General features: G+C 43.6%; 2 protein-coding genes across 7 annotated transcripts; one reads left to right on the top strand and one right to left on the bottom strand.

The window, feature by feature from the left end:
* Nucleotides 1-548: 548 nt before the first annotated feature.
* Jeb (low-density lipoprotein receptor domain-containing jelly belly protein) lies at nt 549-19,916 on the bottom strand. The gene is made up of 3 exons (XM_076825890.1): nt 17,548-19,916; nt 10,193-10,353; nt 549-6,691 (listed from the first exon to the last, which is right to left on the bottom strand). The coding sequence occupies exons 1-3, from the start codon at nt 18,398-18,400 to the stop codon at nt 6,632-6,634; spliced, it is 1,074 nt and encodes a 357-aa protein (XP_076682005.1). The 5' UTR covers nt 18,401-19,916; the 3' UTR covers nt 549-6,631.
* A 28-nt stretch (nt 19,917-19,944) lies between these two features.
* LOC143376062 (uncharacterized) lies at nt 19,945-23,848 on the top strand. 6 transcript variants are annotated; one of them, XM_076825894.1, is made up of 4 exons: nt 19,946-22,229; nt 22,400-22,610; nt 22,678-22,722; nt 22,806-23,848. In XM_076825894.1, the coding sequence occupies exons 1-3, from the start codon at nt 21,780-21,782 to the stop codon at nt 22,695-22,697; spliced, it is 681 nt and encodes a 226-aa protein (XP_076682009.1). In that variant the 5' UTR covers nt 19,946-21,779; the 3' UTR covers nt 22,698-22,722; nt 22,806-23,848. The 6 variants fall into 6 exon arrangements, 5 of the variants coding, with proteins under 5 accessions (XP_076682007.1, XP_076682009.1, XP_076682008.1 ...); XM_076825892.1 differs by lacking the exon at nt 22,678-22,722 and having other exon boundaries at nt 19,945-22,229; XM_076825893.1 differs by having other exon boundaries at nt 19,947-22,229; nt 22,678-23,848.
* Nucleotides 23,849-24,671: the final 823 nt, after the last annotated feature.

Genomic DNA, 24,671 nt, shown 5'->3' with positions numbered 1-24,671 from the left:
TCAAAAAATCCGTTTGTAGGTTGAAGTAAGTTGTCGGTACACATGCCTAAAATTTCATCAAAATCGGTTAACGCTATTCTGAGCTATAAACGCTTAAAGATTGCAGAATAAGATCGAAAATTACGAAATTACCGAAATCCACAAACGGGTTTTTTGAATTTTCATTTCGGGCTCACAAAAAAAAGTTTAAAAAGTTACCTTTACTATTTTTTAGCTATTCCGACCAATTCCATTTTATTTTCAAAACTACGAAACACGTTACTTAGCAAACTAATCCTTCTATCTTTTAAAAAAAAAACTCATGTCATAATTTTTTAAATTATTTCTTTAATTGTTATTATTTTAGAAATTTAACGAGTTCTTAAAATATTAAACCGTAATAATTAAATAAACTGGGTTTTATTTTTGTGTTCTCATTTCTTGCACATATATGTTGTTGGGTGAATCTGACCCGAAATTCCTTGTCCGTGTAACTTTACAAACTCCGCATTAGGGTGAAACGATTGGTGGCACCGATGTTCGTGGACGTTGAATGGAAAGACATCGTGGCTCTTTCAGAAAAAGTGTTTTACTTCCAATAAACGGTTACATCTTGCTTAATACCACATTGCGCCGATAGAACATAACTGTCATATATTTACAAACTCATAGTTGCCAGCCAACATATTCGATCGCCCAACAGAAAGGTGCCGTTCAGCGAATAGAAATCGATGGAATGCTCCCATGCGCGGTCTCGGATTACAATTTCACTACGACTCACCGGCAGGGATGACCGAGGAAAGAAACGTTAATGTGAAAGTAGTCGCCGTGCCGAGCTGGGCCGGCGAGCCCCGAGTTCGAGAAATCACATAGAACAGAATCGGCCGCGCGGGCCGGTGAAGCGTTAACAATCGCAATTGGTTGAAAGCGTCGCACGGTGAAGCAACAATTATCGCATGCGTGCCGATTGAGACTTGCCAGGGGCAACAACCGCTGAGCGACAGGAAGTGTTTCCGATCTGAATATTAAAAATATTCTGTTCTGATGAAAAATATGTAGATTCTGATATGTTCAGTTCGCCCCAGCCCTCCGTGACCCAGTTCCTCGAGGGACGCCGAAGAAGAGGAGACTTGGAAATGAGGGCGGAAAGAAAAGGTAAAGGGATACGTATCAATAAATAATATCCAGAGTATCAAAGCACCACGGGCAGGCTGGGGATCGAACGGGGCTAAGGGAAAGGGATTTGAACGCGAGGACACTCGAGGCTACTAAAAGAAACAGGTTAAACGTGCACTTGAATGGGTCGCGGAGGGTGAAAGCTACAACCCTGTTTTCAGATGATTCGATTAAACAAACTCGTCCACTACCATGGCTCCTCTTCGTCGAATTACGTCAAACTACCAACGGAAAAGCGTCTACGAACGGATCTGGCACTTGAGTCGCTGGAAACGATAGTAGTTCGCGAGTCCTCGAACTATATAGTCACATTCTTTCGAAGGCTTCAGAGGGAGAGAGGGGGGAGTTGGAGGGGGAAGAGAGGTGCGCGGGCATCGGATCCCAGGCAGCACAAGTCTCTCGAAAGAAAAACGAAACACTTACAATGCGTTCCATCTAAGTGGGGACGCTGTAATACTGAATTTATGTACCTTTGCAAAAAAGGGGGTGGGGGGGGGAGGAGATTAGTCTCGCTTGACGTGTTCGCAAGTGTATCTCTTCCTTCCTCGTCTCTCATTACATACATGCACACACATACACGCTGGCATGCACGCCTTAACACACGCGCGCGCACACACACACATACAATGTACACGTGTATTGCGTAGTTGAGCCTCGTCGGTGTCTCTGCGCCAAGTGGTTCTCCTCTCCGTTCCATCGCTAGGAAAGATTTATTATGTATATCTAGCGACGGTTCTCGTTAATCTTAGAGCTTTGTAGTTTTAATCGTAGAGCCTTACAGTCTATCTCGACGTAAACGAGTACTCCAGCAAGAGTTTGAAGGCTGCGCGTTTTCGGGACTTAAGGTCCGTTTTCACGTCACATGGAAACTCGGGGCTTTCGCTGTCGCGGCACTGTGTGACAGCCTGAATCAATGTTACGACATAGCGACATCTAGTTTTCACGGTAACAAGAGTCTTGACATATGGGACGGTATTCTCGGTCGCTACTTATTCTTAAGCAAATGCTTAAGCATTCGGCATCCTTTACTAGCTACTAGGTTAGTGGAGGATGCCGCATGCTTAAGCATTTGCTTAATAAGTAGCGACTGAGTATACCGCCTTTAGTGTTATGACCGCATAAGCACCGTTACGCACTGTCAAGTCACAGACGACCACGAGTTACACGGAAATATATGATTTCTTACGCACAGAGTTGGCGGCGAACGAGAAAGGTCTGTCGACAGTGCGTAACCGGCCTAAAAGTCACGATTTACTGTCACGTGAAAACGGACCTTTACAGGCAAACGCGGCTGTCTCACGCTCGGAGACGTATCGATCGTCGACAGAGCATTCCGATCGATTGATTGTCCGTGCTTGCACCTTGGTCGATCGTTCGACACCGTTCGATACCGAGTTCCTTCGATTCCCGAGCTTTTCCGTGACCGTGTAATGGGGCTCGATGGGCGCTCTTTCAACGCTCGTGGGCTCCGAATTTTGTGGGCGTGTGCCACTATACATGTCGCTTTGTTTTAGGGACAAGTAAGTGCTTGGAAGTTCACACGGAAATGCGATGTTCCTTTGCAAGAAGTAAAAGGTCTCTGACAATACTTAAAGCCTCGTTCTCATTAGTCAAGTTACTCGTTTCAAGTCGCTTGAAACTACATTACCAATGTGATTCTCTTGACTTGACATATCCTTTAAAGTTTCTTTAAAGCTTCAAGCGAGGTAAAGAGTCTTTCAACTTTTACTTGCTTCGAAATACAGCTTGAATAGTGTGAACTATTTAAGTCACTTGAAGTAACTTGACTGCCAATTGTTTTGGAAAAGTGAGGTTATAATCATAAAACAAAGACTAAGAATAGGTGGCGTAGTGACAAGATTTCTAAATTCTTAGAAGTATATGAGAAGCTTGACATTTTATGAAATAACGAAGAAGACCACGTCCTTTGACGGAGATATGTGAACATTTTAGATGACTACTAAAGACAAACTCGAAGTCAAGTAGCTTGACTAATGAGAACGAGGCTTAAAGACAGGGATCGCACAAGTGCTTCGTTACAACGAAGCAAATAAGAGGACAGAAGAGCCGCGGAACATCGATCGATCAGAACAAAAGAGGAAACAACTTCGAGAGCCGAAAATTCATGTAGTCCAAATATCCCTAGCTCGAGCCCACTGCAAGGTCGGCCGTCCCAAGAAACTCGCGGCTCGGAAATCTCGCGCGAAAGAACGAGAGACGTAACAGCTCCGAAAGGAAGCTCTCCTCCCCTCGGCCACAGTGCAAGCATACACGCACACACGGACGCGCGCGGTTCGCCTTTCCGCTTCGTTCCGAGCAATTTGCAGAAGAGGGAGGTATCGCTTGAGAGAGTCACTGTCAAATATTTACCGCTAAGCTAATATTGACTTTAACGAGGGCGGAGAAACGGGAACAGAGAAGAACAGGGATCCAGGAACGCGACGATCCAGCAGGAGAAAAACCTTGGTACGATGACCAAGAAGATTAGGGGGAGTGGGATGGGGTATTCAGCCAATTTCCGTCTTGGATCGCTCGTTTTCCGTTCGTTGGCTCGTCGAGCCCGGGGACGTTTCGCCGTCCACCTTCGTGACTTAAACTCGGGCACGATCGGCCGGAGTTGAGCGAAGGGGGAAAGCAGGGCCGGCCCTCGATCCACCGGGAACGGTCGGGCCGGCTCCCGGGCCAACCGAAAACGAGGGGGGGTTTTTATCGTTTTCTCAGTCTTCGAAGTCTGCGGTAGTATCGCTCTCTTGTGTCGTACGAAAATAAAGTCGTCGAAGGTGAGTTAATTCTCGCGGGAATCGCTCGATTGTTTCCATCTTCTCCTCTTTGCTTGCAGAGTTCGCCGCCGCGATGACGGCGCCGGTGACGTCCGCAGAACTGATGCCGGGGATCGAGATCGCCGCCATTTCTCTGGCTTCGAGCACCGCCTCCTTACGAACGTTAACCGCTAAACGCTTCCCTGTTTTGAAACCTCGGACACCCTTAATTTGTACTTTAACATGAGGATACCTGGTTACCGTGACGGGGACGCTCGTCCAACGCGCTCCGTGCTGGGTGGACATAGATACTGAGATCGATTCTGGCTGGGTTAGGGGAATGCTGGGATTCAGATTCTTCACGGATCCCCTTCTTCTTGATTGACCGGGTACCTCGCGAGTGAACCTTCCTCTATTGGGGTTAAACGCGAATCTAACGTAGGAGATCAGTGCCAGGTAGCAGCGATACCGATCGTCCATCTCTCAGCTTAATCTAGAGCCAAAGAATCGATCATACTCCCTAGGTAGACCCTAAGTGCATTCAATCCACAGGCGTTCGACTGATTGTCAGTTAATTTTAATTTCCGCTTAATTATTCCCCTTCCTCTTTCCCGTGCCGGGTCTTTTGTTACCTTCGAGAGGAGACTCGATCCCCAGTAGCATTTCTGGTTGGCCCACAGTATCCCCAAGTTGGGAATCAGTTGGCCATCAAAATGCCAACAATAAATGCTACTAGGGATCTTGGGAGTGAGCTTTCTGAACTTCAGTTTAATGTCACAGCTCAAGCGGCACACTTGGCTCAACCGAATGATGCGCATCCTCGCGATTGCTTCTCGTTTCCCCTTTAAGCGCGAGGCCATTTAGTGGTTTTTGCTCTTTAAACAGTGTGGGTGGCCAGCAGGGAGCGCGTTGGACTCAGCTCGCGTCAGGATCGATCCGCGCCCTTTGGAAAATCGCGCGCGGATCGGTCGCTTTTTGGGCTGAATGCTGCTCGAGAGACGATTCATCATTACATTCCCCTGAGTTTGATTTCAACGTGAACATCTCTCTATAATCCGCTATCATCTTCTCGTCTTTCTATGTGTATACGGTTACGCGGGAGAAAGGGACAACTCTTTGCAAAATAGACGATGCGGGAGAACGGGAAGAATACGAGCAGGGTGTCCGTCTTTTCGCCAGCGAGTCTTCTCCTTGCGAGCCGCCGTTGCTCGAGGGTTAGGCTGAAGAGGAAGAAGTCGCGGCTCCTCCTTGGCGAGGAATCCGGCGATTCGAGGTGATTTTAGGCGCTACTAGGGAGTCGCGGACTATCAGGGCCGTTTAGAGCACTTGGCCCGGAAATTATCAGCAATTACTCAGTTCTGCAGTGTTCGCGAATTCTGAACAGCACTGCTGGCTGACATGCGCAGAACATGCGGGTTTATTCTCAGCTCGAAATTGAAAGTCTGCGAAATTTATACGAGATATCGAACTTAAAATTCCTCAGAAAAAGTAGGATATTTTAAATTTAAACTTTCTCAGCGCGCAAACCTTATCGTACGCTTCCGAAGATCCGAGGACATCATGAGTTTAGGATTCTAGGAATCCAAAGGATTTTGAGCATATCTAAAGGAGGTCTCGAGCACGAAATTTGAAAAAATTCAAAAAGGATCGCAAGCTCGTAAACCCATTCAGACCTTGAGTTTAAATTCTCAATTTCTTCCAATAAAACTCCAATTTTATTAACTCTGATGCACCTCAAAGTCTATTAAAAAATCCCGAAACTCGACCACATTCCTCGCAAAAATCCAGGAGTCCGCCCCTCCCCCTGCGCCCCTCTCGCGCAATCGGTGGCGTGCGAGAAAACTGCTCGCTAGCGATGAAACGAAAACCCTCTGTATGTGTGCTGGTACACGATAGTGTGTGTACTATTACCCGGCCGAAAGAAGATCCCCAAGAGGCGGGCTCGGGCGATACAGTCCGTCGCTATGACGATTTGTCGAATCACCTATTTGAGCACACTTTTAATGACGCGGCACACGTATTTTGCTTATTGGCTGAAGTAGGCACATACATTGTCGCACCGCGCGACGAAGAGAGCGAACAAAACCCATCGAGATCGAGTGGAATAGAGCGATCTGACCGACAAGCGTCAAAGCAATAGCGTAGGCATCTCAGACGGTTAACCATTAATATATAATAACATAAAAATTTCCTTATTTTTCAAACAATCTGTGCAACATTGCGTTTGGGCTTATTTTAATCAGAAAAATCTAACCAAACCAATGATAATACTTTCCTGAATATATTGTGAAAAATAAGGAAATTTTTATGTTATTATATATTAATGGTTAACCGTCTGAGATGTCTACGCTATTGCTTTGGCGCTCGTCGGTCAGATCGCTCTATTCCACCCGATCTCGATGTGTTTTGTTCGCTCTCTTCGTCGCGCGGTGCGACAATGTATGTGCCTACTTCAGCCAATAACCAAAATACGTGTGCCGCGTCTTTAAAAATGTGCCCAAATAGGTGATTCGACCAATCGTCATAGCGACGGACTGTATTGCCCGAGCCCGCCTCTTGGGGATCTTCTTTCGGCCGGGTAATAGTACATGTACACATACGTGGGAGTATGTTATATATATATATATATATATATGTATAGGTGAATGTATAAAGAAGTAAACTCGTCAGACTTATGATTTTATGCATAGGTCAGAGGTTCATCGTCAACAAAGGAATTAGCGTCCTCTTGCCCATCGCAAAATGGCATCTGCCAAAACGTCAAGGTGAGCTTTCGTCTGAAACAGAGAGAACATCCATTTCCTTCTGCGCGCTGCACAGATTAAAGCCGCGGCCCCACGCGTGCAACGTCCAATGCAGATGGCGCTCGAAGCTATTACTAAAGGATCAATTTCCGAGCGCATTAGGCGGCAAAGTATAGTCTTAAGCCACGTTCCCACTTGTGAACGGTGTGGCATAGGAACTGGGGCCTTCAATTAGCCTTAAGCCGGCGCCACATTTGTCCGCGCGGACAAAACGCAAATGTGGCGCCGGCTTAAGGCCCTGACGCCGTAATTTCTGTTTGCCTCCCTCTCCCATCTACACTACGCGCCCCTTTCCTTTCGCCTTAAAAATCTGTGCAGATACTAAGCGCCATTGTGGTTACAAGCACTGCTCCTACTGCACAAGGTGTTTCATTTCTGGCGGTACAAACGGAAGTACGTTAATTTATTCTTCACGAAAGAAATATCTAGAAATATAGAATAAAGGTTGACTTTGAATTTAGGCCGGGTACCCACGGACCGCAGTGCACACAGTTTTTTCAGCCGACGTAAGTTGCACGTGGGGGCGTGGCTTAACCCATCGCTTCTCAGACGCTTCGCGAAAATGATCCACTTTTACGGAATATGCAATTCACAGTTCCTCCCCGATTTTACCAATGGATACTCTACCTTTCTGCTATCGTTGCGCAGAATTCAGCAGGTACCGTTGCGGTACGCGGTGTAACAAGAAAAAACACAGAATGCCACTACACTGTTCGCAAGCGTGTTTCGTTTGACGTGCGCAGCGTGTTGTACAAAGAGCAGATGCATGAGGGGGAATGGCGGACGATTCCGAGCGCGAGCAACAGTATAGGTAGGTGGTTCGAGTGGCTGATCGCCCAGGTGGAAAAGGAAAAGAAGCGGCTATCGATTTCAAAAAGGGGGGCAGGAGAGAAAGGTCAACTCTTCGCACGGATACGAAGGATGATAAATGCGCGTGCCAGGGGAAGAGGGGGTGGGTTCGGATTTCCCTCTGGTCGATTCTTTCTCTAGTTTTTCGTAGCCTCTGAACAACGTCTCATCCCCCTTCCTCGATCCTCCCCCCTCCAAGCAGAGCCTCCGAAAAGCGAGGCGTATCTGTCTCCTCGAGACGCGAGGAAGCTGTAATCTCTCTTTCATCCACTCGTCTACCTTTTCCTCCTTCTCCTCCCCCGCCTGGCGTTCACGAGAGTTTCTCGTGGAAACCGCAAGAAGAATTGTTTTTTCACCCCCTCCCCCCCCCTCCCTGCTTCGCCCCCGTGGCTCGCGTCTCCGTTGCGCTATTTTCGTGCAGAGGATAGCCCTCTTCCAGGGGGGGGGGAATTAAGGAGACGAGGCTTTTTCAGAGTTCCGCGTGACGCCAGCGCGTGAATCGAGCCTTTCTCGGGGTGGGATTGGGCGTCTGCTGGCGGGGTGGCTGAAGAGTAGCGATTATTTGGCAAGCCGGCGCGACGGGAACTGAATGTTGCTCGGTTTTTAATGTAACCCGCGACAATGCCTGCCTTCCAGACCAAGAGGTCTGAAAGGGACGATGAGAAGAAGATGAGAAGAGTAATGGAGGGCGATTGATCAATGCCGGGTGGGAAGTGTAATTAGATGGAGAAAGAGGAGAGTCTCTAATCAGCTGGGAAATATAATGCATACCGCGGGTAATTAATCTAACTAGGGATGCTCGGCAACGCGAAAATTCAAAAAAACTTGAAATTCAAAGGTACCGTACAGTTGTCGAAGAAAGGGTAGTGGAAATAAATTTTGAAAAAATCTAATTTATTTTGAAAGTTTCGAAGGTTTTGAAAAATCGGCATATATATATATATAGGGGTGAAAACACCCCCTCGAAGATATTCTGAGGCTTCATATTATCGAGAAAATGTTTTGTTAAAAGTTTTATTATTTTTGATATCTTATAATATGGTGATAAAGAATTTATTTGTTTATGTGTATATATATATATATATATATATATATATATATATATATATATATAGTGGAAATAAATTTGAAAAAATCTAATTTATTTCGATAGTTATACATATGTGTGTGTATATGTATATATATATATGCCGATTTTTCAATATATATACATATACATAAACAAATAAATTCTTTATCACCATATTATAAGATATCAAAAATAATAAAACTTTTAACTAAACATTTTCTCGATAATATGAAGCCTCAGAATATCTTCGAGGGGGTGTTTTCACCCCTAGGGCCGTTTCATTGCCGAAACGAAAAGGGGCTACGTTATCAGCACCGCTTGAACTACATTCCCGCAAAGTTTCAATTTTTTTCCGGAATTTTGGTTGCCGAACATCCCTTGTAAGACAGCACAGGATTACAAGCATGCTAGAAATTCTAGTATGAAATCGAAAGAATGCACGGCCGATGTAACGTAAAACACAGTGCCTTAACACAGGCCCGACCTAAGTTTTTAAGTGCACCAAGGATTCTAACGTAAAACGAAGGGCGCAAAGTAAAGGCGATTAAATATTAAGTAGTTAAGCGTGGGAAAAAAAAGGAGACTGTAATTAACTGTGTAATTAATAGGCAGGAAAAGTAAAGAACTATAGAAGCAGGCTTCGCTTTGTAATTCAGCGAGAAATTTGAAGAGGAATTAAAATGTAAATTACTGAGCAAAAGTGATAAGTGGAAGGGACAAAGTTCCTGTGTGAAGTTAATTAAAATCTGTTTATTAAAAGCAGTAAAAACAAAGAGATACCGTGAAAATAATTTGTAAGAAGAGATGCTCTACTTTCTGAAAGCAGAAAAGTTTCAGAACCAAGTGCAGGGGAGACCAGGGGCAAGCGTAACAATTTTTCTCTTTTTGAGTTTGTAACTTTTAAATTTTGTAAAATTTTCAGAACTTTCCTACTCGACGTCAAACATTGATTACTGGACAACATAATCAAAGCGAAAAACTTGAAATGCATATTACACAAATTTTTTAAAATAATAATTACAAAAAATAATAATAAAATTCATTTAAGTTCCTTTAAAATAAGTAATTTGTTACTTTGGACCCTGCACCCCTTTGTATCAACGCATCTAATTTAATTTAAAAAATACCAATTACTAGATAAGATGCTTTTAAATACTATTTTCGATAAAAACGGCCTAACCGACATTGAAAAAAAAAAAATTTCCTATTTTATATGATTAGTACAGCCTATTGGAATACATTATTCCTAATAACTCAATTATTCCTCTCAATGCCTCATATCATATTCTATGGATCGGCATTTGTATTATAACAGTCGTTACATTCGTTCCGCTTTACGTTTCTCCCGAGTCTGCCCTATCAGAAGGCATAAAAGGAAATAATGACCCGGTAATGTGTTGACGTGCGCGTGTCTTTGAAATCAGATCCGCGGTTCACTTTTCAAGCCCACGGAATAAGGAGGGGCTGTCGCATAAAAATTGCAGCTGATTCTAGGATGCTGCTGATTGACTTGTTTGTGATAGAGATTGTGACGGGGCGATTGATTAAAGACTTACAGTTTTGTAAAACATGCAGGCTTGCCTGTCCTCGTCCTCGCCTGTAGGGCAGTCTATGAAACCATCGCACAAGGCGTGATCATCGATGCAGTGGTGTCTACCGAGTCTATCTGCAGTGGGACATGCAAACCTCTCCATACCGTCCTCTGATATCGGGCATTCTGAAAAGGAAAGGGAAATGGACAAATTAGGGGGTTGTTTTTTTTACAATTTCTATAAATTCTTTGTCGCAATTATTCTTCTTCATTTTGTTAAGTTACTTCGATGGTACCCTAGTTTTCTAGTGTTCGAATGCAATATAATTTATTTATTTGGATATTTTTATTAATTTCTTTTGGTTTCTGGCTATTCTATCACCTTTTGCTATTTTTTTGTTATTCTCCCTTTATTATTATTTTGATATTTCATTTGGTTTTTGGATTGCATCATTGTTTCATTTTGTGTTATTCAATGGATATCTGGGTTTCCATTTTTTTTTTATTTTAATATTACTTCTGCCCCTTTCCATATAATTTTCCTATTACATTGCCCGCACTATTGATCGCTACTATTTTTATGCAACATCGACGCAACCCCAAAGGATTACTAACGTCTCCTTCCGCGAAATTCCCTGTAAGGTTGCAGTTTTAAAGGGCGCATCGTATGAAATTCAACGGTGTCGGAAAAGTATTCAAGGCTCGCGTTAATGTTTCCTTTTCATCGATTTGTGGTATGTGCTTTGCAGTACACACCTGTGCCTGTGCGGTAACGACAGGGTGTTAATAGTAAACAAGCTGGTTAATGAATCCATTGAAAGTGAATGAAATGCTATCCAATATCAGTATCCAGTATCTAGAGAGATTATACTTTAGAATTATGTATAAAAATTATTCTGTGGAAAGTCGCTACATATCGCTTTTGGTGTATCCAGTATCGAGAAATATTCCACATTTATATCGTACAACGTGGAGAGATACTATGTTACTTTAGAATTATGTATAAAAATTATTCTGTGCAGATTACGGCACTTGTCGATTTCTGTGGTCATGAAATTCGGTGGCCATAGAATTTTGGCCATGGAATTCACTGATCATATAATTCGGTGGTCATGGAATTCACTGATTATAGAATTCAGTGGTCATGGAATTCAGTGATCACAGGATCCTGTGGTCATGTAATTCATTGATCGTAGAATTTGGTGGTCATGGAATTCAGTAATCAGAGAATTCTGGCCATGGAATTCATTGATCATAGAATTCGGTGACCATATAATTCGGTGGTCATGGAATTCACTGATTATAGAATTTTGGCCATGGAATTCACTGATCATATAATTCGGTGGTCATGGAATTCACTGATTATAGAATTCAGTGGTCATGGAATTCACTGATTATAGAATTCAGTGGTCATGGAATTCAGTGATCACAGGATCCTGTGGTCATGTAATTCATTGATCGTAGAATTTGGTGGTCATGGAATTCAGTAATCAGAGAATTCTGGCCATGGAATTCATTGATCACAGAATTCGGTGACCATATAATTCGGTGGTCATGGAATTCACTGATTATAGAATTCGGTGGTCATGGAATACACTGATTATAGAATTCTGTGGCCATGGAATTCACTGATCGTAGAATTCGGTGGTCATACAATTCGCTGATCATAGAATTCTGTGGTCATGGAATGCAGTGATCAGAGAATTCTGTGGCCATGGAATTCAGTGACCATAAAATTCAGTGGCCATGGAATTCAGTGATCATAGAATCCTGTGGTCATGGAATTCATTGATCACAGAATTCGGTGGCCATGGAATTCTCTGCTAATATAATTCTGTGGCCATGGAATGCACTGATCATAGAATTCGGTAGCCATGGAATTCTCTGATTATAGAATTCTGTGGTCATGGAATTCTCTGCTCGTAGAATTCGGTGGTCATAAAATTCACTGATCATAAAATTCTGTGGCCATCAAATTCTGTGGCCATGGAATTCAGTGACCATATAATTTGGTGGCCATGGAATTCAGTGATCATAGAATTCTGTGGTCATAGGATTCAGCGGTAATAGAATTCGGTGGCAATAAAATTCTGTGGCCATGGAATGCAGTGACCATCAAATTCTGTGGCCATGGAATTCAGTGCCCATAAAATTCAGCGGCCATGGAATTCAGTGACTATATAATTTGATAGCCATGGAATTCAGTTATGCTAGAATTCCTGTAGTCGTAGAATTCTGCGATCATACCGTCAGGATTCAGAAGCTACAAAATTTCAAACCTTGTCATCTCCCCAGCAGTGACAATACGCGACTATTTCCAACGACCCCCAGCGTGTTGCATCAGTTCGCCACATCCTCCCTCTGTGTCCACGCGCCTATATGTACATACGTGTCCATTCGTAACGAATCGACAGAGGATTTCCGTCTTCTCCTACGGCCGTCGAATTACTTCACCATTGAATTTATTAATCCTCTTATCCGAAAGGAGGTATGTGGAAAGGGGTTGGGTGAAGCAGGGGACGGTAGATGGATAAAGAGTAGGGCGGGGGACGAGGAGCATTCATTAGGTTCCGGAGGGGGAGTACCGATCCTTTATGGGTCGAGGAGAGAAGGCGATTTTTTATTTAAATTACTGCTGCCCCATTGCCTCCCCGCTCCGTCCTGGATAAAGTCCTCCGCGGATTGTCGGTGTCAAGCATCCTTGATGGCGATTAAAGCCGTGTAACGCGAGTTCCTCTCGCCCTCGGAGCGAACCATAGGAACACAATAGTGTCGAGTGCGATAACGGCGGAAGGGGAGCAAACCATTCTAGCGCATCCTCCTTTCTGGGCAACTTCCTCGCGTTAGGGATATTTCCTAACAACAGACGTGCCGCGCAAGGAACTTAGGAAAGATTAGCGGTAATTCGACCAGGATACGGTCTAACGGGGAACGAGGACGATGGAATATTTGCGGAATAATTTATACCAGCAGCTCTCAACCTGTGACCTTTACGAATCCAAGCACGGACTTCCGACAAGAGCTCTGGGCTTCCTTTCCCCCGCCAGGAGCTTTTCCAATGGACAAACTTTCACAACCAACAGGGTTGAAATTCCCGCGAGCGGGGGGAGAACAAGCTCCATTGCTTCGAGGACGAATAACGATCCTCTTGTTCACGCAAATCCCTTTACATTCCCATTAAGGAAAAAGGCAACTCTGAAGTTCCATTGAGCGGGGCGGTTTCGATTTTCAGCTCGATAATTGCGTAATTGCTGCGCGTTCGGCGCGATAGATGGGCGACAAAGCGAGAGGAGTCAGGGAGAAAATTGAAATGGAGAACAATGTGGAAAATTGAGCGTGGAGGTCCGCAAACTTTCTCTAGGCCGCAGAAATCGTTTAAGTTCATCCCCGAACGCGAAACGGCACGTTTCCCACTTTGCTCGGTGTCGATTTCTGAATGGGGGAAGTCGGATCAGACATTGGTATCTCGAGGTAATACAAGGAACCACAATCATGTGTGAGCCGCAACAGGTGCGAACATAACCTGTTGATAACAATAAGCCGGATAATTGCCATTGCTTAGATTACTCCAGGCGATTATGGCGTCTGCGGTTGTCGTCTTGGGGGTTGGGCGATTTACTCCGCAGGAATTCCAGCGTTTACGTGGCACACTCTCGCGGAGTATACGGTTTAATACACTTCTTGGAATTGAGGTGCCCAGAAAATCGAAATTAAGGGAATATATTAATACAGTAGTAACACGTTTTACAACTATTCTGATATTTGTATTAGGTGAAGGCTAGGACAGTCGGCTCAGCTAATATAAAATGGCTATTCAGGGGGGGTTCTCGTCTAACAGCCCCAAAAGTAACTGATATTTAAGATTTTTTTTTAAAATTGTTGGTCATATTGGATTAAACTTCTTTGGGATATAGGCATCTTTAAACTTGCACTTCTTATTATTTATTAATTATTGTGGAATCTTGCTCACCTCTTCGACGATGTAACTTCTGTTGGGGGGGGGGGGGGTGTATAGCACCTATCACAGTCATCTGATTGCAAAAAAAAAATAGAAGTTTCTTAAAAAAAAAATGAAAAATTGCAAGAGCTATAGCGTTTGAAAGACAAAATTTTCATATTATTCTTTAAATCGACGAAAAAAGTATTATAAATAAAAATTACAATTTTAAGTCCAGTCCCAGCGTAAATTATTTAACTTTAAGAAAATTTTCTTCTTTTTTCAATCAGATGATTGTGACGGATGGTACACCTGACGCCAACATCGTTGAAGAGGTTAACACGATTCCACAATAATTAATAAATAATGAGAAGGATCGACATAAAAAAAATTCTACAAGTTTAAAGATGCCTCCTTATATCCTAAAAGAGTTTAATGCAATATTAACAATAGTTTTTTTTTTTTAAATTCATAAATTTCGGGGGCTGTTACGCGAGAATCTCCCCTTAAGGGGTTAGGTCACCTTGGGCGAAACAAAGTTGTAGTTATTTTCGGTAATTTGCCATTTTGCGATATTTGGAACATATTTTTTGCAATTGACAATTTAAAAAAAAAACAAAAAAGGCACTTTTTCTCCGCATGTTCACCATTTCGACAGAAATGAATGTTCATGGTTATCCATATGAACTTCTTCAGTCTTAGGCAAGTAGAAAATAAAACTTTTTGTTTTTTTTTGTCCCAGGTTAAACAGTATAGCCGTGAGATTGAATATTGTGGAAAACGTCTATTATTGAATTTTCCATTTATTTCACTATCTTCCTTAAAAAATGGCTGAAAACGACTATAACTTTGCTTCGTGAAAGGTGGCCTAACTCCTTAGTACACCCTATGTACAGTGATACAGCATGACCTTTACGCTAATCCGATTATAGGAGGACTATAACGCAGCAATATTGCAGTGCTACAATAGTATTTTCCTATCACAGAACACTAACGCTACTGCATCACTATTTTACAATAAAATTAAGGCAAACATATTTTATAATCACGATCCACTGCAAAATTAAAATAAAAAAGATCCACCGCTCAAGAGTCTACTACCCCAAAAACCACCCCCGAGCGAGTACGAATAAAATACCGGAGCAAATAGTACGACGCGGGGCTCGCAATGAAACAACCGCCTTTCTATCGTGCGATTAATTACTGTAATTAACCGCGTGCCGCTCTGCGCCGAGGGGTTCTCACGCGTCGTGTGGTTCTCGGTATCGATATTTCGGTCGTCGCACGGGTAAAGGGGAGATCGAGCAGTAGAATAAATTATTGGGAAATAGAGAAGAATGGGAAGAGACGAGTCTATTATTACTTAATTAACGATACTTGGTTCGCCCTCCGCTGGTTAAATATTAACCAAGCGGAACTCGGCGGACCGATTCTCATCGGCCAACACCAACCCCCTGGAAAGGTCACTCGAGCAACGTTCATCCGGCGCGACCCCGATAGCCGACGTTTATCATCCCTCGTGCCCCCCTGCGCAACTCTCCGACCCCCCCTCCGCGTTCACGGAAGAAGGGTGTCGCGGTGGTGCAACGTTGAAACGGAAGCCGCTCTTAAATTGTCGCCTCGCCGTAATCCGCCCAGGCATCTGACCCAGGGGGGTGTGCCATCGCGATAAAAGTCATTAAAAAAGTACGGGGGAGGGTGGTCGAGTATCGCGGCGCCCGAAGATCGATACTTGCTAATGAGCAAAAAATTCGACGCTAATTACCACCAACGCTTGCCTCTTCATAAACAACAGCCGCTGTCATGTGACGATCCTCGGAGGCCAGCAGCCGAGGGTATTCCCATCGCTCACGAGAGAAACGGCGGCAATTTAGCGGAAATTTCCGATTTCATTGAATATAAATTATAATGGCGAGAGGGAGAGTGTTTTTTTTTTAAATATAATATTTTAAGAAGGGTACCTTTTGAATGGGGGGTGCAAAATGACGTTCCTAAATTCTGGAGACGAGTTATTGAAAATGTCTGTTAGGAGTTTTTTTTCGCGGTGATAAGGTGTCGGTGAAAATTGGCCTCCGAGGTGTTGATGGAAGAATTCCTCATCATTTGTCCGACTGTCCTTCGAGTTCTTCTAGTTTTTATGCCAGTGATAAATTTCGCGTTTCGCGTTCAAGGTGGCAAGTCCATTCTATTACCCTCCCCAGTGTATTCGAGAGTTTCTCGAACAGAGGAGGTTCTATCGCTCAGAAAGTGATTCAGCGTTGCGTCAGCTGGCTCCTCATACATTTGTAACAACCCTGATTACGGCGGAATGCTATCAAACTTTCGGCAAGACATTCGTCGAGCGGCAAAGGTTCCCGAAGTCTTTGAAAATTTCAGCGAATTCGCCGAGTTGCTTTCAGCGATGAGTATGCGGCTTTGAAGTAAGCTGTCCCGCAGCAGAGGGTTCGAAATGAGAAGGATTGCAACGACGGGCATGGACGACGAAACAGTCGGAATAACTCGCTGAATAGATGAAACGCGAGCTTAGGAATTAGTTTTTGGGAGGTGCTCCTAATGCTTTCGTAATTTAGCAGACGGGGGTCCGCGAGGTGAGACGGAATGGTGATTTGGGTTCTGGGGTGCGATGGAATTACGTTTCGCCTCGGGTAACTCTGCGAATAGTGACGCAGGTCTCCTTTACCTGTGGTCCATTTTGCACATGGAATGCAGCTAATAAATGTAAAGTAAAGGCTTCGAATTCACCAATGATTAGAAACCAGATGAATTTACTAGAAAACGCCCAAACCGCCTGTGGCCTTCATTTCCAACGTACGTAATTGCACTTGTGTATATTCTAGCGAAGCATCGATTAATCTACCCCAATTTTAGCACTTCCCCAACTGTTCTAAACGAGTGGCAGCCCACTCCCACTTATTTATTTGTGGAACATCAGATTGGGAAATGATGAGCTCGGTGAATATTGTCGAGCACAGTTTTCCACCGAGCTCGTAGCAACGAGATGAATCTTTCAGCAAAAAGATGAAGAATCACGCTAGAGCAGCTACCTTCGAACTATTAAGCCCTAATAATCCCATAATCTATCTAAATTTTTCGCCCCACTCTGTCTACCCACTCACTAAGCATTAACCCAAACTCGGGTCGATCAAACAGCTCCAACATCTTTCCACCGAGACTCCATTCAACTTTCACTCGCCAATCTAGATAGAGACTCCTTGTCAGAGTTAAGACTTCCCTGTTCCCCACGCCGAGTTCCACGAGTCCCTAAACTTCCTACCTACAATTTACCCGCACCCCAAACATCCCCCAACTTATCCCCGGAAAATTCTTGGACTCCGGTCGTCCCCGCCCTCAACTCCGCTTCTTTGCCGAGACAATCAATCGGACACCGCCCCAGTCCGGCGAATCCCACCCGCCCGTGAGCGACAACACCCAAGTTCACTCACCGATCTGCGGCACGTCGTACTCTACGGTGCCCCTGGTAGATCTGAGCATGAGTTGAGGAGCGACGCTGATGCCGGCCCCGTGGGACAGCGGCGGTTGAGCCTGATGCGGCGTAGGCTCCCCGGAGTGGTCGATGGAGCGTCGCCTGACCGGCACTTGGCTCCTCTTCCTGGGCAGCTTGCCCGCCTCCAGCAGGAACGGCCTCGACACGAAGCCGGGCTGGCTCTGGTACTCCCGCGGCAGGTCAGTCTTCATGTTCGCAGCAGTGCTGAGCTTCTGCTCCAACAGGTCGTCGTAGCTGGATTGTCGGGATTCCTGTAGGATCGTCTTCCTGCCGGTGGCCTGGTCGTCGCAAACCCTGATGGGCAGGCTGAGGGTGTTCCTCCTCGAGTGCCGGCAGTCCAGCCTGAGCTTCTTGCCGCCCCGCTGGCCGACGTGGCTGGGCTGGTCCTCGTGGTGGAGCTGATCGCCGAGCGGCGGCGCCGCCGCGTAATCCGAATAGAGGAGGTTCAGCATCGTCGGCGACAGGGCAAAGAAGACCGTCTGCAGCTCCCTGGGCTCCCTGATCATGTCGTCGATCAATATGCCGGCGGAGGTCCACGAGGAGATACGCGGCTCGTCGTTCAGCAACAGCCAGTTGGACAGGTCGTCCCGGTGAGAGGACTCGGGAGGATATATCCTTAGGTGCAACAGGTTACTGCCTATCGAGCTCAGCTCGCTCTTCTTCCTGATGCCGCTCCCGTGGCGATAGTCCTGCTCCTGTGCGCCCTGCATGGTGATCACGGGACGATTGGCCACGGCCAGGTCCAGGCCCTGGCCCACGTACGTCAGTAGCCAAAACATGCACACCGCCATCGTATACCGAGTCGAGCTGCAACCAGAAGGCTAGCCCCTCAGATCCTTCTCCACTTCTCTACGTTCCCTCTAATGGCACACGTACAGCTCGCGGGTCTTCCGCTGCCAGTCGAAAGGCACAACTCTTTGGTTTAGGCCGACTTTTCGTTAGATAACTGGGGCGAGGGAGCTGAGGACGAGTTCGTCGGGAGGAGTTGGATGGCGCGACTAAGGGAAGAAACCTCGGGCGATGAGTGATGACCGGCGATCAATCGATACTGTAGGGGTTCCGTCACATGGGAAACGTTCCTCGGACGTGCCCAGCCGCTTTACATCCTCTTGCCCGCGGAACGTCTGACTTTCTTCCTGCCGGCGAGGGGGAAAGGGGCACGCGTCGGTTAGACAGTGGTGGCTCCCGCGGGAATCTGGCCTAGCCTCGCATTTCGACCGCGTCTCGCTCGTTTCCTCTTAGCAATAGAGAGGGGGGATTCGACGGGATCTATCTGTCCTGAAATCAGGCCGTTAGTAAAGAATAGCGCGCGCGTTCCCGGGTCAGCGCGCGGACGTGTGTCCCGAGGTATGTGATCGGAGGCGGTGCCGGTGCATCGTGGATGCTTTCAAGGTGCTGGACAGTGCAACAATGAAACTGGATCGATCGGCCATGATTACGTGCTCGCGATCGAGTCGCTTCTCTCCTCGGCCAACTGGTCCCTCGCTTACCATCGTGCCCTTCTCTTCTCCCCGCGCGCGCCACGATCGCTCGTGCCCACGGCTGTCCATCGATGCTTCCCGATCCTCGCAGCATTCTCGGCACGCTCCGTGCAGCCAAGTCCTCCCGATGCTGGCGTTTCCAGGCGCGAGGGGGCGCTTCCGGTCGCTGAGGGCGCTAGGCCCAGGGGACTTACTGCCGTAGCGACGCCCGCCTTCGTCTTCCCCCCGATTCCGGTGGCGTTCAAGAGGCGAAGCTGGTGCGTGGCCTGCTCAGGCGGTTCTACGTGCGGTGACGCGGCGTGCAACGGTGACAACAGGCTTCCCAAACGACTTTAAGAGTGCGGAAAAGTGGCTGCGGTAGGACGAGAGATCAACAGGTGCTCGAAAATGTGCAAAACCGTGCTCCCGCGGGGTAGGGAACAAGTTAATTATTAGCCGATTGCCGACGTGGTCGGCGGTCGGGATAGGTGTGCGAGCCGTCGTCTAGTCGGACGAGCCGACGAGACAGTGTACAACGTCGATAATATACATAGGGAAAGAGAGAGAGAGAGAGAGGGGGGAGTGGTGAGACAGAGACAGTAGCGAGCGAGTTAGACAGAGAATGGTGACAGAGAGTGTGACACGACACACAGGCAGAGCGTGAGAACAGAGAGTAAGGTAATTGCCCCAGTTGTCGATCAAGTCCCAGTTCTCGATCATTTTCACAAATATTACGATTTTATAGCATTTTTAACAATATTTTTATAATAAAAATGACGTTTTTTAAATGTAAAATTGTATATGAATTATTATCATAAGTTTTAAAAAGTGGTAATAATTCCAACCATGAAAAAAATAAATGTAGTAGTCAGACTCTGTTCCGTGTGCAAACAAGAGACTTTCTTAACCATAGAGCTAACAGCACTGGTTGATGAAACACGGGTTTCGAACGAGTTTTGTACATTTTTGTGTGCCTGATGAAGATAAATTTTTTTGGGGGGATCTACCATGGCTAAATAAAGGAAGGTAAGATATAATTAAATAAGTTTTAACATTTTAATTAAGTGATCGGAAACTGGTACACGTTTTTCGTACGTAACCTATTTCTCGATCATTGACTTTTGCACATTTTTTAACGAATAATACTTCTATTAATAAAACATGGAGTATTGCTATTTTAAGAACAAGATTTCAAGAAGTAGAAAATATAATGTTCCTGACATGCAGAAAGCTGTGCAGGAAGTTAAAAAAGGCAAATCAATGCGGTCTGTAAGCTGCTCGTATAAAGTCCCTTATGCAACTCTGCAGTCTAGAGTCAAAGGAGCTTATCCATTACATGTAAAGCCAGGACCAAGTAGCATTATTAGTAATATAGAAGAAAAGCAATTAGTGGATTGGACTTTTAAACTAAGTAAACGCGGGTTACCGATAACCAAGGAGCATCTAATAGACACTGTTCAGAGAATTGTTGTTAAAACAAAGAGGAGCACACCATTCACAAATGGAAGACCGGGAAGACGCTGGAATGAATCTTTTTTTAAAAAGACATCCTGAATTGTTAGAAAGAATGTCGCAAAACCTAACTAATAGAAAAGCCAGTGTAACAGAGAAAGCTTTAAGGAGTTGGTATACAGAAGTAAAAAAGTTAGCTTCTAAAAATCTGATGGGTATTAATCCAGAAAGAATTTTTAATTTGGACGAATCTGGTTCTTTATTATCGCCGAAAGCAAAGAAAGTATTAGTACGCCAAGGTGAAAAAGCAGTTTATGCTGTCTGCAACAATGATAAAGAATGTTATACAGCCTTAATTGCTGGGAATGCTGCTGGACAGTTACCTCCTTTTATGGAGGTATACAGCTATGAAAGAATTTCGTCTTTGGTAGCAAAGAATTTCCCAAATGAATTTGTTATTGGGAAGAGTGAAACAGGTTGGATGAACAGTGAGACATTTTATATATGTATATTGTGAACACTTTTTATCAGTGGTGTGTGAAAAGTGGTATTGAGTTTCCAATTATACTTTGTGTAGATGGGCACAGCTCTCATTTAACCACGGAGTTAAGTGATTTTTGTTGTGCCCATCAAATAGAGCTTTTATTGCTCTATTCCCTAATGCAACACATATAATGCAACCCATGGATGTCGCATTTTTCCATCCACTTAAAACAGTGTACAGAGAAGCAGTTCGTAATTGGTGACTGGAAAACAATGGAGAAGCATTAACAACGATTCGTTTTGCAAGTGTACTTAAAACAGCTATAGATTCCTTGGATACTAATAAAAATTTACAACCTTGTTTTAAAAGCTGTGGACTTTATTCACTTTCTGCAGATTTAATAAATTATAGTGAATTAATTAAAAATGTTGAGACATTAAATGCTCCAGAAGAAAGTAGTGTAACTAATCAAACAGCTTATGATGCCACACACCAAGAATGTCTAAATTTTATTGAGTGAAACATTGAATCTTCAATTTTACAAGAGTTTCAGAAAAGCTATGATACCAATACATGGACTGGATCAATTGAGTATAAAGAATTCTTTAATTTCTGGTTAAAATGTAAAATGAACCTTGCTGCAAGTCCAATGGAACAAAGCAATATTAATAAAAATAAAAATCCTCTTATAGACAGTCAATTTCAGATGGAAGTATATCAGAAACAGGTGTTGTTGAAAGAGAATTATACACAGATTTTACCACTGACAAAGTTATGAAATGTAACTCAAGCAATGAACTGAATAACAATAGCATAATAATTGATGAAGCTTCAGTGAGTGACAGTGAATTTATAAATGAACTGCAAAACATTGCTACAATTTCAAATAATGAAAATTTTGCTAAAACAACAGATGATTGTATGCTAATTAATCAATTCACAGTAGATGAAAATAATTTAATAAAGTCTTCCGAACCTATTGCAATTAGTAAGAAACTTCTTGAGAATAATTTAATTACAAGCCCAGTTATTCTTGAAGATGATTTGCATACGGAAAGTTTGATTAATGAAAATAGCAATACTGGAATACCATCTGATAAGACTAGTATCAAAGATAATGCAATATTATCAGAAACATCTAATAATAATGATTTACTTGGGAACAATAACTTTAAACTCAATTTGAGTGTTAATAAGAGGGAAAAAAGTAGCAGTTCTGAAAAGGTGATGAACATTCTTGAAATTAAGAAATTAAATATGAAACAAGTAAACATCAAGTTAATTTCTTGTAAAAAATATTCATAAGCTGAATGTGAATGTTATTTTTATACATATAAATACTATTAAATACTATATTTTAAAACATTTAATTTTGAATACTTAAATCTGTACAGGATCTTCGTTTTCAAAGTGATACACATTTCAATAACGAACTACCTATAGGTTTAAGTATAGTAAATAAGTCTAGTATTAATAATAGTAATAGTGTAGGTGAATATTATAAACTAGAATATGAAGAATATAATAATATTATCATGTATCCAAGGACTGTACAGAAAGACTGTGCAACTTATGGTGATGAAAACATTGCACCTAATGTTAATAGTAAGAAACGAATTTTACTTTTGTTTGTTGTTGAAATGTAAATAATTAATTAATTACAATTTTCTAGCTTCCTTTACTAAGCTATAGGCACATTCTGATATTAATGCCAACAGTATGTTAACTTGTTCAAGTGTAAAATTATTAAAAATGTTAATGCACATTTACAGTAACTGAATAATATTATTTGATTAACAGCTTTTTCCGCACATTCAGTTTTTCCATGACTGTCTTTTTATGTCGAAAAAGAAAATACAGGATAAAAAAAGAGAAAGTGTAAGGAAAGACTTCCGTTTGTTGCAACTGGTGCTGAATAGAGAGCATGGCACACAAAAAATTTAGACGAGAAAGAATAGAGGGAGATTAAAAAAGTAGCACTGCAGAAACAAAGAACGGTCAATGCTAAAATGAAACAGGAATGTCAAGAGAATTTGAAGAAAATAAGATCCGAAAAAAATAAAATAACAGTACAATTTAAAGAATTAGAATTAAGACTGAAAGAAAATAAAGACAAAGAAAAATTATTGGTAATTCAATAAAAAAAAAAAGGAACGCCTGAGGAAATAGAAATATTAGGTGAACAAATAAAAAACTTAAAACAAAAAAATCAGGAAGATTTACAGCTGAAAGAACACTTGGGACAAAAGAAACAAAATTTTATTGCAGAAAAAAAGCCATTAAAGGTGTTCAAAATAATATTAAACAACCTTTAAAAAAGAATGAACAAAAAGAAGGAAATTAAGCATTAAGGTTATTACTAGTATTTATTAGTAAATTTAAATATAAGTTTATGTGCTGAACATGTTTTGTATGTTCATACAAGTATTTTATAAAAAATTATATTTTTGTTGTACTTACGTAATTAATAAATACTGAATTATTAAAATTTATAAGATAATTTAATGAGAAATTATTTATATATTTTTGGAAGGATTTTTTACCCGTTTTCGTACTTTAAGTTTTCTTCATAACCTCTTTTTTCTTGATCGACAACTAGTTCCGACCGTAATTTAGTGATCGACATCTGGGGCATCAACATTTTTATTCTCAATTAATTATAATTATTATGTGGAAATTATTCCACATTTAAATATATATAGAACCTAATTTTTTGCTTTGCTATTATCTATATTAATGTAAAAATTAACTGCTAAAAGAAATAAAGTTATTTTTGTCCATTTACATCAATTTTTTCATTGCAAATATTTCGACCTCCTACTAACTGATCGACAACTGGGGCAATTACCTTATGCGTGTACATAGAGGAAGAATAATCGTAAGAGGAGTGCGGTTGCAGAGCATTGCGCGCGTGGCGGTGTGTGCATAGTCGGTGGATACTAGTGTGTGCGAAATACTTGCTTCTGCGATCTGCGTGCTGCGAAACCTTTGCGTTTCTCTTCACTCCCACCGTGGGACCTTTCTCATGTGATACGACACCAGTTAACCTTCTTCCTTGCCGCTCAAACCCTCTGCGGCGCGTCGCACATGCTCTTCCTCCTCGGGATGCCCCTGCTTCGTCTGCCTCCTGTTATCCAGCCGAGGCTACTCTGTCCGCGAACTAAGCCGGCTGCATTCGCACCGCGGGTCCACGGGCTGGCTCTTCCTCACGTGCACTTCGCCGGTCAGTGCTCGGCCCACCACCAGTGGGGCCAGTTAAGCGGGGCTGCCTTCCCCCGAATCACGCGAACGCACGACGGTGCGGGCGCTCGTTCAGCATCGCCGCTGTTCAGCTTGTCATCCAGCTGACGACGTCCCTGCCGCGCTCGAGCCGCCGCGTCAGTGGGATGGCGGCTTAACTGCCTCTGTCTCGGTGTCTTCGTTCGATGGGCCTCCGGTCGTCGTGCACTTACACCGAGCTGCGTTCCCTTCCGACCACCGCGTACTGCCGCATGCTCGCACGGGGGAACGGCTGCCTTCCGTCGGCTGACGCGAGTTACGACCAAGGGGTTCGGCGAGAGAGAGCGAGTGAGAGCGACAGAGAGAGCCGACAGGCTCTCGAAAAACAGCGACCACGAACGGAACGTCGGTGAAAGGAGGTGGCGGCCGAGGATGTTGCTTTGCTGG

The sequence above is a fragment of the Andrena cerasifolii genome, chromosome 13, assembly GCF_050908995.1.
Source record: "Andrena cerasifolii isolate SP2316 chromosome 13, iyAndCera1_principal, whole genome shotgun sequence".
NCBI classification, from domain to species: Eukaryota; Metazoa; Arthropoda; class Insecta; order Hymenoptera; family Andrenidae; genus Andrena; species Andrena cerasifolii.
This window is presented reverse-complemented; position numbering and strand designations above follow the sequence as displayed.

Coding starts and splice junctions, on each gene's coding strand:
- Jeb (XM_076825890.1), bottom strand. CDS start 18,400: ATGGCGGTGTGCATGTTTTGGCTACTGACGTACGTGGGCCAGGGCCTG. Junction 10,354..17,547: donor GTACGACGTGCCGCAGATCG/GTGAGTGAACTT, acceptor TTTCCTTTTCAG/AATGCCCGATATCAGAGGAC. Junction 6,692..10,192: donor CCTGCATGTTTTACAAAACT/GTAAGTCTTTAA, acceptor TCTCTGTTTCAG/ACGAAAGCTCACCTTGACGT.
- LOC143376062 (XM_076825891.1), top strand. CDS start 21,780: ATGAAATGTAACTCAAGCAATGAACTGAATAACAATAGCATAATAATT. Junction 22,230..22,399: donor AAAGTAGCAGTTCTGAAAAG/GTGATGAACATT, acceptor AAATCTGTACAG/GATCTTCGTTTTCAAAGTGA.